This window comes from Schistocerca piceifrons, chromosome 1 (genome assembly GCF_021461385.2).
Source record: "Schistocerca piceifrons isolate TAMUIC-IGC-003096 chromosome 1, iqSchPice1.1, whole genome shotgun sequence".
Lineage (NCBI taxonomy): Eukaryota > Metazoa > Arthropoda > Insecta > Orthoptera > Acrididae > Schistocerca > Schistocerca piceifrons.
The window spans coordinates 264,358,702-264,376,989 of NC_060138.1; the positions used below are offsets into that span (position 1 = coordinate 264,358,702).

The window sequence follows — 18,288 nt, forward strand, 5'->3', positions numbered from 1 at the left end:
TGTGTGGAACCCCTACCAAATATGACTACACTACTGGCCATTAAAATTGCTACACCAAGAAGAAATGCAGATGATGAACGGGTATTATTTGGACAAATATATTATACTAGAACTGACATGTGATTACATTTTCACGCAGTTTGGGTGCATAGATCCTGAGAAATCAGTACCCTGGACAACCACCTCTGGCCGTAATAACGGCCTTTATACGCCTGGGCATTGAGTCAAACAGATCTTGGATGGCGTGTACAGGTACAGCTGCCCATGCAGCTTCAACACGATACCACAGTTCATCAAGAGTAGTGACTGGCATATTGTGACGAGCCAGTTGCTCGGCCATCATTGACCAGACGTTTTCAATTGGTGAGAGATCTGGAGAACGTGCTGGCCAGGGCAGCAGTCGAACATTTTCTGTATCCAGAAAGGCCAGTACAGGACCTGCAACATGCGGTCGTGCATTATCCTGCTAAAATGTAGGGTTTCGCAGGGATCGAATAACGGGTAGAGCCAGGGGTCGTAACACATCTGAAATGTAACGTCCATTGTTCAAAGTGCCGTCAATGCGAACAAGAGGTGACCGAAACGTGTAACCAATGGCATCCCATACCATCATGCCGGGTGATACGCCAGTATGGCGAAGATGAATACACGCTTCCAATGTGCGTTCAGCGCGATGTCTCCAAGCACGGATGCGACCATCATGATCCTGTAAACAGAACCTGGATTCATCCGAAAAAATGATGTTTAGCCATTCGTGCCTCCAGGTTCGTCGTTGAGTACACCATCGCAGGCGCTCCTGTCTATGATGCAGCGTCAAGGGTAACCGCAGCCATGGTCTCCGAGCTGATAGTCCATGCTGCTGCAAACGTCGTCGAACTTGTCTTGCAAACGTCCCCATCTGTTGACTCAGGGATCCAGACGTGTCTGCACGATCCGTTACAGCCATGCGGATAAGATGCCTGTCATCTCGACTGCTAGTGATACGAGGTCGTTGGGATCCAGCACGGCGTTCCGTATTACCCTCCTGAACCACCGATTCCATATTCTGCTAATAGTCATTGGATCTCGACCAACGCGAGCAGCCCTGTCGCGATACGATAAACCGCAATCGCGACAGGATACAATCCGAACTTTATCAAAGTCGGAAACGTGATGGTACGCATTTCTCCTTCTTACACGAGGCACCACAACAAAGTTTCACCAGTCAGCGCCGGTCAGGTGCTGTTTATGTATGGAAATCGGTTGGAAACTTTCCTCATGTCAGCACGTTGTAGGTGTCGCCACCGGCGCCAACCTTGTGTGAATGCTCTGAAAAGCTAATCATTTGCATATCACAGCATCCTCTTCCTGTCGGTTAAATTTCGCGTCTGTAACACGTCATCTTCTTAGTGTGGCAATTTTAATGGCCAGAAGTGTAATAGGGAATACTGAAAGTGTACAAAAGGGTGTAGCGAAAATGGTCACGAAGAGACTAACAAACGTGAACTGGCAGACATCTGTCTTGCGAAAGCCAACTTACAAAGTTTCAAGAGCCAGCTTTAAACGAGATATTTAAGAATATACCATTATCCCTCTAGCCACCGCTCCCAGGGAGCAAGGTGAAGCAGTGGGTATCACATTGGATTCGAATTCGGGAGGACGAGCTTTCTAACCCCCGTCCAGCCCTCCAAACTTAGTTTTACCGTGGTTTTCCTATATCGCTGGAGGCAAAGGCCGTGATGGTTCCTTTGAAAAGAGCACGGCTGATTTCGTTCCCCATCCTTCCGAAATCCGAGCTTCTGCTCCGTCTTTAATGTTCTCGGGACGTTAAACACTAATCTCTTCCTCCTCCGCAGCTGACAGGGAGGTATGACAACTGTGCACTGAATAGAAGGTGTAACCACACTCGTGCCCCGATTGGTTGTTGCTGTGGTAACTGTCGTGTAAACAACTAGCTGTCAACCACTTTGTTATTCTTATTAAAAATGATACTCCTCCAGCTGTACTTAAGATTTCATATTTATTTGGCTATTAGTTTCGACGTTGCGTCAACGCCATCTTCAGGCCCTTACACTTAGATGATATCAATTGTGTGTGGCTGAGTACTAGAAGTCCGCGGTGAGACCAATACGTGCTCCACACGGATATCACTAGTTACTGCCCGCCATCCATATGGAGCACGGTTAGGTCTTATGGCGGACTTCTAGAACTCAGATGTTCCATTGGGTTCAGGTTGGGACTATGAGCAGGTCAGTCATTAGAGAAATGTTATTGTCCGCAAACCACTCCCTCACAGTCGCTGCTTTATGACAGAGTGCATTGTCAGAGTAATTCAATCATCGTCTCCTTCGCATTTCTACTTCACAATCACGTCGTCAACGGTCATCTCTGGAGGATAAACAACGGCTGAAATGTCCCTCATTGATTTGTTACTCGGGTGACCTCGAACGACTAGTGAACGTACAAAATCACTAACCTCTCGTAACCGACCCACGCCGCTGTTGCAGCTTCTCTACAGACACCACTGCCTACCTCCTTTTATGTTGGCAGGTTCGCCTCTTATGACATCTAGTGGCCAATTCTGCATTACATAAAGGTGCGCAGTCACTTCTGACAAAATAGTGTGCACAGGAATGAGCAGTGCTATTTTTCTGGGGGAAGGCTGGGGGATGCGTACCCCTAACTTTTTCGTCAACAAAGTAATTTTTTTACGATGTTGAGAACTTGGAAGAGTGCCAGAGATTTATTTTAGCGGACGTCAATTTTTATTTCATTTTTTCGTGTTGGTAATTGCAATACGAACGATACCAGTGTAGTTTTTGGTGGGAAAAGCGATGTCATTGGCATGCTATTAATGTAAGTTACACTGTAGTTTTATAGTTAAATAAATTTTCAGCTGTATTAAAAATTTGGTCAGTTGAAGCACGGGACACCACCTATCACCTGTGCCATTTCGGGACCCAAACAAGGTTACTAAAGATTTTTGTAGTGTAGTTTCTATTGTTGTTGATGATAGGTCTGAATGGTTTTTGTTGTATTGTGTCTTTTAGTGGTGTTTTTAGGTTAAAATATGTGTTCAGTAATATTTCCTTGTATTGTTTTGTATGTCGGAGGGTTGAGTGGACTCACCTGTTTCATTTGAGGTGTTTTATAGGTCAATTGAAGTGTACGATATCATTTTCTTTTATTGTTCAGGGGTTGGTGGGAATCACATGCATTATTTGAGGTGATATAAGCTGAATTGTTCGATACCACATTCTCTTGTATGTTTAGGTTTCTCGGTATTGCCTGCTTCCTTTGAGCTGGAAGTCAAATGAAGAGTCCGATACCACTTTTTTTTCAGTTCGACATGTTAATTATGTCATGGCTAAAAGCAGACGAGTGGTATCCCATGCTTCAGTTATAAGTAATTTTCGCTGCATTATATCCAATGTCGGATTACCCTCAAATTTTTTTTTAGAAAAAAAAAGCACTGGTCATGAGCATACCTATTCCAAAACTGAAATGTGGTGCCTTACCGTTACTCTTTTCTGTTAGAAGAAATTAGAACGACTGCATAAAGAGAAGTCTAATTGTTCAAACCTGCTTCACTAAATCACTTATTTCATTTGTTGGACAATTTCTAATAGATGCTGTAAACACATATTTAGATTCAAAATAGTTATACTGATAAGAGATGTGCTTCATTAAAAAATTTCTGGATCTGGGGACAAATTCTTCACACAAAATTCGTATGACTTGAAATAAACACGTGGAAAAATATAGAACGGCACCACTAAAAAGAAATCGAATTGTTAACGTCGAAGCGGAAGAAACTTGTGCAGGCTGCGCTACAATGACATAACATGCTGCTTAATGACTGAACTGAACAAGTAAAATAATAAATAATTAGATACATTTCTTGTAGTAAGAAATCATTTTCTCACCTTTTATCGCCAAGAACGGTGCGCACGGCCTTCAGTACCGATTCTACGGTGACATCCTTGAACATCAGGCGGTATCCTATGCCAGCTTGCACAATCTTGGCCACATTGTGCTTCTGGTCTCCCATGAACGGAATTGCGATCATCGGCACACCAAAGTAGCCTGCTTCGTTCACGCTCTGCAGTCCGCCTTGCGTGATGAACAGCCGCATATTCTTATGTGCTGTGAAGGTAATGAAAGGTAAGATCAGTCGTTGAGACAAAATTTTAGTTAGGCAGATTGAAAACGTAATTGGCTACAGAGCGTCCACTGAAGATGGTGCAACAGGTATAACAATACTGAGCTGCTGACTGGTGCTCCGACCTTGATCTTTAACCTTCGTGGTTAACGCCCTGCCAATCGACGTACCTGAACGTGACTCAACGTTCGCAGATAGAAGCTGTGAACGGGTCAAATAGGGCGCTCGAATGGATCGGTTGGAAGAGAAGCCTGTGAAAGTGGAAGATCTGGTCAGGGACACAACATGACCATGGCGTTTGGGCTTTATTTTACAGAAACTATTCACTGAAAATATTTGATTTTTGCCTTACTTCTAGCGTTATATGTCAGCTCCGAGGCGAAGTGCCCATGATCTCGCTCTTGACCATTCTTATTGTGATGTACACATTTTAGTAAGGCACTATGCAAAGCTCAAAAGTTTGCAATGAAAATTAGGGGTGGCTATGATTTTGCGTTTAGTGCGTATTACACCATATGTTGCAGCGTATGAAATTTAGCTAACATGTTGAATTTTTGTTTAGACTTGGGAGGCGGTCTCTATGTGCCTCCGATCTCTAGAAAATGGATCCCATGTAGCGCGCGGGAATGAAACACTCGCAACATCCTTCATGTCTCCTAAACCGCTCGAAACATCGAAACGAAAGTTTGGCGAATGATAGCACACAAGGAGGAGAGTGTTTTGCCAGTTCTTAAACACACAGAACTTCCTTTTCTATATATCAATACTTACGTATATATCAATACTTATACTTCCCTTTTTATTTATTTCACTACAGAGACTGTAGTTTTTTAAGAGCTATCGACAGCTAGCGAAACAAGAGCTTACTAGTATGAAAACAAACATGAAATTTGTTCTTTTATATTACTGCAAACCGACAATATGAGGTTTTCCGTAAGCTATTGAGCCTTGTGATTGCCAATTACTTGTTTAATGAGGCACTCGGTTTCGGAATTCTGTCTCAATAGCTGCTGTGAGAACACCTGTGGAGATTATCCCTTCCTAAATTTTTGTAACAGAGCGTACAGTTACGCCAGCGGACTAAGCAGCGAGAAGATAACCTTTTTTTTTTTTTTTTTTTTTTTTTTTTTTTTTTTTTTTTTACTTTCCTGCCTTACTTCTTAATCACATGTTTTCATAATATTCCTTGCTTCCTTATTCAGTACCCTCTGCCCCTTCTTGCGATCTGAAAACATCTAACATTCTGCGTGGTGTCTGCTTGTTCTAAGTCGTGTCTCCCTACCACTTTCGCGCAACGACGCTCTGAGCGTGTTTTTTAGGGAATTGACTAGTTTTAACCTGGGACCTGTTGCTGGTAAGGAAACGCCAGACCACACATGACATGTAGAGTTCGGAAGAGTTCAGTGAGACTAGCGATGATATAATCAAATACTTAATGATTTCTGCGTCAGCTCCACTGCACTCCCTGTGAAAGAATCTTAATACTAACTAAAATTAGTGGAAGGGGTTCAAGTCTTTCCTATTTTTAGTTAGCTGGTAAAATAACGTCGAAAAAGCAGTTAAGTTTACCATTGGAATTTTTATTCTACTCACAAAACATTGTTTATAAATTGCACTATTGATAAAAGGAAATATTTTAATACAGGATGATAAAAACCAACTGCGTTCAACAAAAATGTGAACGAATATTCCCTGAATGGGTTTCCAAGTTATATAATGGATCGAAGGATGACCTATGCCATATCACATCTATAATCTAGGTTTAAGTTAAGTTTCATAAAAGAGAAAACTATCAAAATGGTCTACAGTGACCCTCAATTATCTTTAATTACTTATTTAACTTGTTGTAAATTACAGTGGCTGACGTGGCTTCTCAATAATTATATAACAGAAAAATCATCGCGTTTCAGATTTTAACTTCTAATAGCAAATGTGAATACCACGAAGTTTAATTGACGATCGACACTAGTATTACGTAAAAAGGGGTGTAACAGATGAGACTTCTGCAGTTCTGAGTGAAGCTTTATGCTTTGTTATGCGGCATCGCGTGCGTTCATTACCTTGTCGTCAGGGGGGGGGGGGGGGGCGGCGGCGCAGCTCCACACACCTCGCCGTTTCGGAAGCAACTCTTTCTAACTTCTCCTCACTACAATTTACCGAAGTTGGTTTAAGAAAAGCTATCTGGCTGTGTTTTCAACTGACCAATCAGGGTCTCAATGTTAACCTTAAGCTCCGCCTACAAAAATTCTGTCTGTCCAATGAGAAACGTTATACTTTTCGTGGTGGGACAATGTTTTTAACGTTTGCAACGTAACAGAGACGCGTATAGTCTCACGCTAAAACTTGCAGCTGGTGTGGCCCTTTTAGTGTTGTCGTAAGATCTATACTGTTCTTCTGGAGGGCTCTATCTTTTAACATGGGCTGGGGGTGGTCTTGACGGTCGGCTGGCGACGTGGTTGTCCGTCCCTTATCGTAGGGCCTTCTAGCTTAACACGGTTTTGCTCTCGGCTTCTGTTCTCGTTTCTCCCCTCGGAACTGCGTCTGTTTCACGATGGGAAGTTATGACATGCATTTAGGCGTTCTTGTGTTAGTCTGTGGTATTCCATTTGCTCACTCGTTGATCGTATTACTTTGGTTAATTCAATGTCAGGATTTATTCGGAGCTATGATACATACTGCCGGATTTGCTGTCATGTCAGGGTTTTCATGGAAGGTGTTGGATTTGGCTGACACCTTACAAACATCGCAGAGGCATATGGTACAATTCCAGCGGCCAGTGGCTCATCAGTTACTGAAGTATGCATTAGAGGACGTTGCGGAGGACAGCTTACCCAGGACGTCCTGTTGGGGCCACCACTTGGCCGTCATGACGTTGTCCGGCTGACCGGGCATGCTGCCCGCCTCCCACTTCCAGAGGACGCGCTGCGGCAGCTGTGCGAAAGCCTCCAGGAACGCCAGTCGCTTCTCCTCCGGTATCGCGCTCCCTCTTACGTTGCTGCCCAGGCTGAAGTATATCACGCCGTCCTCCGCTTCGTCGAGAAACTTCTGGATATCCTGAAGCACACGACGGTAAATACACTACCTGACAATTGCTGAGGAAGAGAGACAAATGGTTCAAATGGCTCTGAGCACTATGGGACTTAACACATGAGGTCATCAGTCCTCTAGAACTTAGAACTACTTAAACCTAACTAACCTAAGGACATCACACACATCCATGCCCGAGGCAGGATTCGAACCTGCGACCATAGCGGTCGCACGGTTCCAGATTGAAGCGCCTAGAACCGCTCAGCTACAGCGGCCGGCGAAGAGAGACGTTTTTGGACAGCAATAATCACAACCAACGATGGACAACATGAAATGTAGTGCAGTGTGACAATTACTGAACTACATGAAATAAAATCAACATGACTTCTGAATGGTTTGCGTCAGGACGTTCAAACTGCACGATTGGCCACGTGACACTATGGTTTAGCGACGAAGCGTTAAATTTCGTCGGTCTGGGAGAGTTCAGACCCCCGAAGCCTACGTATGGTCTCCACTCATGTCTGTTTTTCATTTTCACTGTCTCCTCTTCCTTTAGCTCCCATTTCTTCTACCTCCGCCCACCTCTCTTCCTCTTTTACTGCTACTGTCTCTCACTGACCATCAATATCTCCTGTCCCTTTGGTTTTCACTATTATTGTCTTCATCCAACTCTCTTTCTTTGCCACTTTCTCTCTCCCACCATCACTGTTTCCTCTTTCTTTCTCTTCCACCAACACTCTCTCCTTCATCAAATGGTTCAAATGGCTCTAACACTGTGGGACTTAACATCTGACGTCATCAGTCCTGTAGACTTAGAACTACTTAAACCTAACTAACCTAAAGACATCACACACATCCATGCCCGAGGCAGGATTCCAACCTGCGACGGTAGCGGTCGGGCGGTTCCAGACTGAAGCGCCTAGAACTGTTCGGCTACAGCAGCCGCGGAAGAGAGACGTTTTTGGACAGCAATAATCACAGCCAACGATGGACAACATGAAATATAGTACAGGGTGACAATTATTGAACTGCATGAAACAAAATCGTCATGACTTCTGAATGGTTTGCATCACGACGTTCAAACTGAACGATTGGCTGCGGGGCATGATGGAATTAGTGTACGCTGCATGGTTTGGTTTAGTGACGAACCCCACTTTCATTTGGATGGATTCGTCAGTAAGCAAAATTGGCGCATCTGGGTGACTGAGAATCCGCAGCTAGTAATCGAGAAATCTCTTCATCCTCAACAGGTGATGGTGAGATGTGCAATGTCCAGCTAAGGAATACTCGGTGCGATATTCCTTGATGGCACAGTGACTATCAAATGGTACATGAAGGTTTTGGAAGATGATTTCATCCCCATTATCCAAATTGACCATGATTTCAACAATGTGTGGTTCGTGCAAGACGGAGCTCGACCCCATCGAAGAAGGAGAGCGTTTGATGTACTGGAGAAGCATTCTGGCTCTAGAGTACTGTAATGGTTCTTTATTTACGTGGCCATTACGGCACTCCAACCCCAGTTCTCGATACCAGTAATATCGTACAACTTTTCTGCGAAGTAACAGACATATTTTTGTGACAATATTCACATTTAGTTTTATTAATGTATAGGTACTCCGATGTATCGATATATTACAGTGATATGATTTTTGTGTGTATTCATTTTTGTGAGACTGTCATAATCTTTGACTTACTTGTAACAGTTTTGGCGCGAATGCGCACAGAGCAGGCTTTGTTTCACTTTGTAGAAGTTGTTATTTCGCTTTGTAAAAGAACAGTCAAGTCTTGTGTTTGGTTAAAGTGGAAATGAAATATATGAAGATTGAAACAAAACTGTTTTTTTGATGATGTGACAATTAAGAAGAAGTATATGTGAATTTACAAGAAGTTTAATAAAAATGTGGATCGTGAACACCAAGTCAAAAATCATTTCTACCATACCATTGTTCTGATCTGGGATTGTTTGATCATTAAGAATTTCCTGAAAAACGGATTTGTTAGGTCTTCAAATATTGCTAAAATACAGATCTGGACCTTCTAGCAGTCAAAGTGGAATCACACTAGAATCAACAAGATGAGCCATAACAACTTAGACGAAATCTACGTGGGAATCCATTCAAGATAAGTGCCAAAATTAATGACTTTTTTACAGTGACTTCATTATTTCCATTCTGACGATACCATCCACAGCCAATAACTTTGTTGTTGCCCTATAAAGCGAACATATGCTGCGTGAGCAACATTATTAATCTGATTTCTAAACTACTTTGCAAGTGGTGGTATTGTTAGAAGTACCCAGAGGCCACTGACATGGACCTCGATTGACCGGCGTGTTCTCCGGATCTGAACACATGTGACTCCTTTTTGTGGAACTGTATTAAAGACATGGTGTACATTAATAACCCCAAAACAACTGCTGAGCTGAAAACAGCCATTCAGGAGGTCATTGACACGATTGATGTTCCGACACTTCAGCGGATCATGTAGAATTTCGCTATTCGTTTGCGCCACATCATCGCCAACGATGGCAGGCATATTGAACTTGTCACAACATAAATCCGAACATCTGTAGTGACGTTTACATGTTGAGTAAAGTGTAGTGACTAATTTACGTTTTTTTTCATGTAGTTCAATAATTGTCACGCTGTAGATACGCAGCGGAAGTCGAGTGATAAATTATAACGAAAAATGGTACAGATTTCACCATATGGGGAAAGAGGACAATAGACATAAATAACGTTATGTCAGACTCACAATAGAATGGTCGATATCGGACTCTCAGCACTTCTCGGGCACTATTCCACATTTTGTAGCTGTTATTCATGCTGGCTACCGAACTGTTCAGGTATCCTTGGGGAATATTATACCATTCCTCTCTTTAGGTGGTTTTCAGTTCTTTTACCGTTCGGGGAAGGTGTATTCGTTGAGAAAAACATCTTCCAAGAGAATCTCAGGCATTCTCTACAGGGTTACGTCTGCGGAGTTCGCAGGACGTTCGATACGTTCGGTATCTTCACTTTCTAGTGCATCCGGCGCTTGAGTGGTCTTGTGTGGGCGGGCGTTGTCGAGTCCTATCGCACATCTAAACAAATTTACATCATCCAGAATAATCTCCTCCGTAATACCTCTGTGCTGTAACGGTACCTCACACAGATATATGCAGCGGTGTTCGACCATTCTGTACTATGCCTGCCCGGCACACCATAACGCCTAGGCCATATCGATGACGTCCATGAACATTATGTGGTCTGTAACGTGTTCCCCTCTTCTCCACACTAACTGATGGCCAAAATCACTTGCCACAGTGAAGTGGGATTCGTCAGAGAACATCGCTCTGGACCACTGTTGCTGACCCCAACCAACGTGGTCCATACTGACGAACTCATTCTTGAAGAGGGCGTGGTTGAAATGGGAAGCAGCAGACCAGGCTTCGGAGTATACAAAGCGGTCTGATTCAATCGCCGAGGTGTGTTTCTGGCAGAGACACGCGCACCAGTAGCGGCTGCAAGGCCTACAGTCACGTGCCCAGGAGTGAGACATCTGATCCTTTTCGCCACTAGCTACGTATCGACCCTCTTGCGATGTGGTGGTCTACGACCACCGACATGCTTTCGCATAGCATTTCCACCTCCAGCGGCCTTTTTTAATCGAGAGCTGACACTTTTGGACACTACCATTACTGTGGCCACAGTAGTCACACTTTGACCAGTTTCCAGCCGTCTAACAGCTCGTCCACGATCGTAAGCACTCATATATCTTGCAGACATGTTGCCGCACTACACGGCATGTCGCACTAATCAGTTGCACAATTACCTCCGACAAACACCAAACTGAATGGACTCTCGAATGTATATAGAATGTTCGCGCATAGGCTTCTCTGCAGTGTACTTTTACTATCAGTTAATAAATGAACAGCTACTTTGCGGATAATATGACATGATTCCAAGAACGACATTCTCGGATTAAAAAGATTGTAATATAAGGATGCTGTTTTTTCCCCTACTTTTCGATTTTTACATGGAAGAATCTGCGCCGGAAATAAAGGTTCAAGAGTGAGATTAATATTCAGGGTGAAAGGATATCAATGATAAGACTGGCTGATGACATAGCTATCCTCACTGGCAGTAAGGATGAATTATAGAAACTGTCGTATGGAATGAGCACACTAATGAGTACATAATATGAATTGAGACTAAACCGAAGGAAGACGGAAGTAACGAGAAGTGACAGAAGTGAGAATAGCGAGAAACTTAACATCAAGATTAATGGTCACGAAGTAGATGAAGTTAAGAAATTCTGCTACCTAGGCAACAAAATAACCAATGACGGACGATGCAAGGAGGACATCAAAAGCAGACTAGCACAGGCAAAGAGGTCTTCCTGGCAAAAAGAAGTCTATTAGTATCAAACATAAGCCTCAAATTGAGGAAAAAATTTCCGAGAATGTACGTTTGGAGCACAGCGTTGCATGGTGGTGAATCGCTGACTATGGGAAAACCAGAACAAAGAAGAATCGAAGCGTTTCAAATGAGTTGCTACAGAAGAATGTTGAAAATTTGGTGGCCTGTTATTGAATGAGGAGGTTCTCTGCAGAATTGGCGAAGGAAGAAACACATGGGAAACACGATCAAGAAGAAGGAACAGGTTAATATGGCATCTGTTAAGACAGAGTGGAATAACTTCCATGGTACTAGAGGGAGCTACTCCAAGATGACAAAGTTCGCACAGGTGAGAAATCAGAGGCGGCCTGCATCAAACCAGTCGGAGAAGTTGTGAGTCGATAAAAAAGAGATATACTACAAAAAGGCGCCACATTAAATCAGAGATGTAAATGGCGCGAATAGTATCTGAACACTAGCAATAAAAGTTATTTCAAGTTTATCAGCTGAATTTCGGAGAACAAAGTAGCATGAAAATTGGGAGTCTTTAAAACGAAAAGAAGCCCTGGAAAATTACAAGCTATGTTTAAATGAGGAAGTTTTCCAGTTTCTTGTCTGGATGGGTTTCCTACCTGGTCGACTGCGGGACATGTCCCAGATATAAAGAGACGCCCATTCAAAGCCTGACCACACTTGCTGTCAACCATAAATGTGACACAGTTTGTAAGTTCACAGATACACTCCTGGAAATTGAAATAAGAACACCGTGAATTCATTGTCCCAGGAAGGGGAAACTTTATTGACACATTCCTGGGGTCAGATACATCACATGATCACACTGACAGAACCACAGGCACATAGACACAGGCAACAGAGCATGCACAATGTCGGCACTAGTACAGTGTATATCCACCTTTCGCAGCAATGCAGGCTGCTATTCTCCCATGGAGACGATCGTAGAGATGCTGGATGTAGTCCTGTGGAACGGCTTGCCATGCCATTTCCACCTGGCGCCTCAGTTGGACCAGTGTTCGTGCTGGACGTGCAGACCGCGTGAGACGACGCTTCATCCAGTCCCAAACATGCTCAATGGGGGACAGATCCAGAGATCTTACTGGCCAGGGTAGTTGACTTACACCTTCTAGAGCACGTTGGGTGGCACGGGATACATGCGGACGTGCATTGTCCTGTTGGAACAGCAAGTTCCCTTGCCGGTCTACGAATGGTAGAACGATGGGTTCGATGACGGTTTGGATGTACCGTGCACTATTCAGTGTCCTCTCGACGATCACCAGTGGTGTACGGCCAGTGTAGGAGATCGCTCGCCACACCATGATGCCGGGTGTTGGCCCTGTGTGCCTCAGTCGTATGCAGTCCTGATTGTGGCGCTCACCTGCACGGCGCCAAACACGCATGCGACCATCATTGGCACCAAGGCAGAAGCGACTCTCATCGCTGAAGACGTCACGTCTCCATTCGTCCCTCCATTCACGCCTGTCGCGACACCACTGGAGGCGGGCTGCACGATGTTGGGGCGTGAGCGGAAGACGGCCTAACGGTGTGCGGGACCGTAGCCCAGCTTCATGGAGACGGTTGCGAATGGTCCTCGCCGATACCCCAGGAGCAACAGTGTCCCTAATTTGCTGGGAAGTGGCGGTGCGGTCCCCTACGGCACTGCGTAGGATCCTACGGTCTTGGCGTGCATCCGTGCGTCGCTGCGGTCCGGTCCCAGGTCGACGGGCACGTGCACCTTCCGCCGACCACTGGCGACAACATCGGTGTACTGTGGAGACCTCACGCCCCACGTGTTGAGCAATTCGGCGGTACGTCCACCCGGCCTCCCGCATGCCCACTATACGCCCTCGCTCAAAGTCCGTCAACTGCACATACGGTTCACGTCCACGCTGTCGCGGCATGCTACCAGTGTTAAAGACTGCGATGGAGCTCCGTATGCCACGGCAAACTGGCTGACACTGACGGCGGCGGTGCACAAATGCTGCGCAGCTGGCGCCATTCGACGGCCAACACCGCGGTTCCTGGTGTGTCCGCTGTGCCGTGCGTGTGATCATTGCTTGTACAGCCCTCTCGCAGTGTCCGGAGCAAGTATGGTGGGTCTGACACACCGGTGTCAATGTGTTCTTTTTTCCATTTCCAGGAGTGTAGAACCGGCAAACCGAAGGAGGGGGTGTAAGGCAGGACAGAAAGGAAAAGAACCACCACCCCGCAAGTATGATGCAGGACGGCAAGAAGAAAAGTAACAGAACCGTTGACATACCCGAACATATGCGTGAAAGTTGGCGAGGTTCAGCCCTCTGCACTACTTACGCGCTCGTTCAGCCATGGTCTCCACATCTGTCTTCACACTCATAGTTCTAAGCCACATATTGAAAATTGTGAGTGCATACCTCCATTATCCATCGCGTAAACTGTGATGTCCTCGAAGCAGTTCGAGTTTGTTGCTATTATAGTTCTAAAATCAGTTGCATGACACATGTAATTCTCAAATATTTAGACAAATACTTTTGAAATAAAAGGCTTGTCTGTATTACAATTTCATGGCAATTATTGTAATCCAGTGTAGGAAGTACTGATGTAAATAAGTTATATACGGGGTGATAAAAAAAGTTTCCGTTTGAGGGGGTTGCAGCGCATACGCAACGTACCGCGACTCCGAAGATGGTGTGTAAGCAACGACATGGTGTTTAACCTTTGAAATGATTATAATTTATTAGTGAAGTGCACCAGCGGTATATTCTGCCTTGTGACCGTTAACGTTCCGGTTACCTGCCCTGGTAATTAGCGTAGTTTCGCGGCAGTGTGTTTTCCTCGCCATGTTGATGCTGTCCGGCACGTTGTGTATTACGACAGCTTGGTGTTGTTCTCTTTTCCTCTTCGAGTGTTTATTGCGCCTCGATTACGTTCATATGCCAATTATTAAGACATAATGCTGCCGCGAACCTCGTCCTCGCTGATACCTTTGGTTGAGGTGCTGTTGGTCGGGTGGAAAGGAATTGATCAGGCGGTTGGTTGATTCGTCAGCCGTCCATAGGTCGAGCTGCAACCCGATTGCTTAGTGTAACGCTTGGCTGCCTGTCTTACCTAAAACTGTGGTTAGAGTTTCCTCCCCAGGCCGACCCTTGGAACACTACTGAGCACCACTGTTTGTTGTTTGTGATTGTCATTTTATTTGGTCACATTTACTGTGCCAGGCCTTCAGCCGTGTATTAATACTGTCTGTTTCATGTTTAGTATGTGGCCTTCAGCCGGACTTAATAACAATTTTAAGATTAGGCCTTTAGCCGTATTTTATTTAAAACTCTTGTTGCTCTGTATTTAAACCTTCAGCCGCGTTTGTTTCAGAATCTGTGGCTTTAATAACTTAATCCTTGTCTGTAAGGTTTCTCTTTAATTATCTTGAATTCTTGAAACGGCCTTCAGTTGTGTTCTGTAAATGTTTATCTTAAGGTTGTCTTTAATTATTCTTGAGTTATTGTTTGGGCCATCAGCCGACAAGATACTTCAAGTTTTCTTAAGATGTTTTTCTGTTGTACTGTGTAAAAGCTTATGTTTAAATCGCCTCTTTTATTATGTAAACAAATTTTTTTTTATTCGGCCTTCAGCCAAAGAATTAACTTGAATTTTCCTTAATATGGCTTTCAGCCGGAATTGGTATATTCTTAGCTTTTAAAGAATTTCCTTAGCTGATCTGAAATATTATTTCGGCCTTTAGGCGAAAAGATATTGTAATTTTGCTTAATTAAGGCCTTCAGCCGTTATTTTAAATGCTGGTGTTTTAACAGCAATCATTCAAACTTATTCTGGCGAAGTTACTTGAGCCCTCAGCCGTGAATTGATCTTTGTTGTTTTAAAGAGAAAACTGTGCATGGGTTTGAGCAATAAAGTTGTGTGTGTTCTTGTATAACTAACAGTAATTGACCTTGGCCCCTTTCCACAACCTGATCCGCTCTGTCCTGCAAAAGCAGATTTCAGCATGCTGTAAATGCGGAAACGAGAGCTATGGTGACGTTATTACCAAATGCGTCCAAGCAGGGCAAACGTACTGTTACTCTTTCTTGTCTGTCCAAGTAAAAACCCTGGTGTACATCTATCAGAGAATGAATAATATGTATGGGGCAGCATGTGTGTCGAAAACCACTGTCGTGGAATGGTGCGCCAAGTTCCCTGTGACAAGAGCTACCGCTGCTCCGTGATGACGCTCATCACCATATCGCAAATGGCGTAACGCAGAAGTTACGCCCGAGCAGCTGCCCAACGATCCCGATTTCTCCCCATGCGATTATCGCGCCTTCGAGCACTTAAAAAAAGTATTGAATGATCGACGATTCTTGTCGGACGAAGATTTTCGGCTAGCAGTCACGGACTTCACGCAGCAGGACACGCTGTTTTACCAAACGGGTAGCTTCACCCTGGTGCGTCTGGGGAATGATTGCTTCAATGCTCATAGCAGTTTCTCCTAATTGGTATACCGATTCTGGACTGTACGGCCTTCGAACGGAGACTTTACAGCCCCTTTTAATTACGTTAAAAGATTTTATACGTACTGACAGAAGTGGAAAGTATTACACTAGAATATTCATCACACAAGCAGTATTATATGACTTGACTTCCATTCCATCTAGAACTGATGCTTATCATCAACGCCAGTATAATGTGTGACGCTACATGGGTACAAATACACTCTTTTATTCCTTGTTGCATGTAACCAGAAGCTCCCGAATGTCAATGTTTCAGCCACGACCGAAACATGTTACCCTCTGCCTGTTCATGAATGTTGCTGGTTGTAGGTTGGTATGAAAGTACGCGTCTTCCAGTAACATTCTAGACATTCTGTGTGGCTCACAAATAAGGGGCAGAACTGGCCCGTCAAGGAACTGCGCATCCCTGAGGGCGTTTGTAGACATTGCATTATCCCGCTGTACAATGCTTTTTGGTTCACTGGTCACGAAGAATAGCCGGCCGCTGTGACCGAGTGGTTCAAGGCGCTTCAGTCCGGAACCGCGCGACCGCTACGGTCGCAGGTTCGAATCCTGCCTCGGGGATGTATGTGTGTGATGCCCTTAGGTTAGTTAGGTTTAAGTAGTTCTAAGTTCTAGGGGACTGATGACCTCAGATGTTAAGTCCCATAGTATGCAGAGCCATTTGAACCACGAAGAATATTCTTGACATATAATGGCGACCGTTCGATCTCCCTTTTCAGCTATTACAAAATCAGTCCTGTTGTCATGTCCAAGAGCTCTCCACTACATTAGCCCAAGAGTTCGAAAGGGTTGCGTCTCAGGAATATTTGCTCGCTGTGACCTTTCACGAGGCCTTCTACAGGCACGCTGAGGTCGGTCTGACCGCCACAGCCAGAAGCGAAACTCTTTGCTGAACACCACAGAAGGTCACTCAATTTTTCCAGTTGATGATCGCTGTAATCATGCAACTCTTTGTTGTTTGTGATACGTGGGTCAGTTAAAACGTATTGCCCTCTTTGTTTCTCCTTAAACAGGGTTTGTTAAGTCAGAAATTTGAATTTGGCGCAATTCTGCAAAGCTTCTTATCCAAACTACTGCGTAATTACTTTCTGCATCAACAGATGCCAGTACTGCAGTCGTTTACAAAATTACGGACATCGATGTTCTTATTAGAAAGCGTTTTGTGATAGAATTTTTGAAGGCCCATTCACAATATTGGATGTCAGCACTGTTAGACGACAGGTTCATGGCTGTAATGAAGCTTAATGACAATAACTGTTGGCTGACGAAACGCAGACCGGCAGGCCGGTGACTGCATTAACAGCAAACAACATTCTGCAGGTCGATGAAATCATTCGTGGCGACCACCGGGTGACTGGAGATGATTTGTGCCGCATTACCTCCCTCATTAAAGGCTGTGTGATGACGATTATTCAACAACAGCGATACTCAAAGGTTTCAGCAACTTGGATTCCAAGAATGTTAACCAACCAGAATAAAGAGACAAGAAAAACAATTGCCTCCCAACTCTTCAAGGGAGAGGAGTTTGTGGACAAAAATGTGAGCAGAAACAAAACGTGGATTCATTTTCTTGAACCAGAATCAATGAGGCAGACAGTGGAATGTCGTCATAGAAACTCACCGAAGAACAAAAAGTTCAAAACAGTGTGATCAACAAGGAAAGTTATGGCTATAGTATTCTGGGATGCAGAGTGCATTATTGTGGTTGAGTTTTTGGTGCGGGGATGCATAATAAATCCTCCCCAATACGTCAGAACCCTCAAACAGCTTGAAGTACGTCTTCAGCGTGTCAGCAAAACAAAAGCTATGGCGGATGTTCTTCTGCTTAACAATGCAAGACCACACGAGTCGACACACCACGGGAGAGATTGTGATAACTGGATAGGAAGTGTTGTTTCATCCTCCATAGAGCTCTGACTTGGCCCCATCAGACATCTTTCCTTTCGGGCCACTAAAAGAAATTCTTCGTGGGATTTACTTTGAAGATGAGGAGGTCGTGAAAACGTCCACGAGTCAGTAGCTTGGGAAGCAGGACTGTGAATTTTACCAACAACGGAATAATGCCGTTGTTAAGAAATGGACCAAAATTGTGGGAATATTGAAAAGTCATGAATTAATCTCAAATAACGCGGTTTTCAACCTATGTAGTTTTATTTGAAACCCTAGGCAAATTAGAATGAGAAAGGAGGCACTACTTTTTGGCTGACCCTCGTATAATGCAAATCATAAACGTCGCATG

At 44.2% G+C, this 18,288-nt stretch overlaps 1 protein-coding gene across 3 annotated transcripts in view; it reads right to left on the bottom strand.

Moving 5' to 3' along the window:
• LOC124793848 (UDP-glycosyltransferase UGT5-like) overlaps window positions 1-18,288 on the bottom strand; it is a 76,553-nt gene that overhangs the window by 42,785 nt on the left and 15,480 nt on the right. For all 3 annotated transcript variants that reach the window (XR_007016581.1, XM_047258053.1, XM_047258052.1), the window contains exons 3-4: window positions 6,973-7,195; window positions 3,906-4,125 (exon numbers count right to left, since the gene is read on the bottom strand). Coding sequence is in view for 2 of the 3 variants with exons in the window: in XM_047258053.1 (XP_047114009.1) it covers window positions 3,906-4,125; window positions 6,973-7,195 (443 nt within the window). In the remaining variant the exon portion in view is untranslated. The remainder of the gene's footprint in view (window positions 1-3,905; window positions 4,126-6,972; window positions 7,196-18,288) is intronic.